Source organism: Solanum tuberosum, unplaced genomic scaffold (genome assembly GCF_000226075.1).
Source record: "Solanum tuberosum cultivar DM 1-3 516 R44 unplaced genomic scaffold, SolTub_3.0 scf00104, whole genome shotgun sequence".
NCBI classification, from domain to species: Eukaryota; Viridiplantae; Streptophyta; class Magnoliopsida; order Solanales; family Solanaceae; genus Solanum; species Solanum tuberosum.
The window spans coordinates 1,423,874-1,424,356 of record NW_006239030.1 but is presented as its reverse complement, the minus strand read 5'-3'; the positions used below and the strand labels follow the sequence as shown (position 1 = coordinate 1,424,356).

General features: G+C 40.6%; 1 protein-coding gene across 1 annotated transcript in view; it reads left to right on the top strand.

The window, feature by feature from the left end:
- The first annotated feature begins 6 nt into the window (after nt 1-6).
- Nucleotides 7-483, top strand: part of LOC107060914 (uncharacterized transmembrane protein DDB_G0289901-like) — a 769-nt gene continuing 292 nt past the window's right edge. The window contains exons 1-2 of the mRNA XM_015309477.1: nt 7-204; nt 295-463. Coding sequence (XP_015164963.1) covers nt 7-204; nt 295-463 — 367 coding nt within the window. The remainder of the gene's footprint in view (nt 205-294; nt 464-483) is intronic.

Genomic DNA, 483 nt, shown 5'->3' with positions numbered 1-483 from the left:
ATGAAGATGTGGCCCAAGAGCACAAGGCCATCCATTGAGCCACCTGAAATCACTCCTATGCCAGGAAGACCAAGGAAAAAAAGGTCTAAAGATAGTGATGAGCCTAGTAAGAAGAAGTTTGGAAAGGCTACAAGGAAGGGGAGAAAAATGAAATGCTCTTTGTGCAGGAATTTTGGACATAACAAGAAAAGATGTCCAATTGCTGTAAGTTTTGCTTTAACTTCTTCAACTTTGTTAATGAAATTTATTTTTATCAATACTTCTTAATTCAGTTTGGAAAAATTTTGTATGTAGAAAAATGGCTATACTACTGGAACTGCAAGAACTACTACAGGTGGAAGTGGTGGTGCAACTACTTCAACTGCTTCTACAGGCGTAACTGGTGGGGCTACTGGTGGTGCCACTGGTGAAAGTGGTGATGCAACTACTTCAGCAGCTTCTACAGGTGTAATTGCTGTTGGAAGTGGTGGGGCAACTACTAAA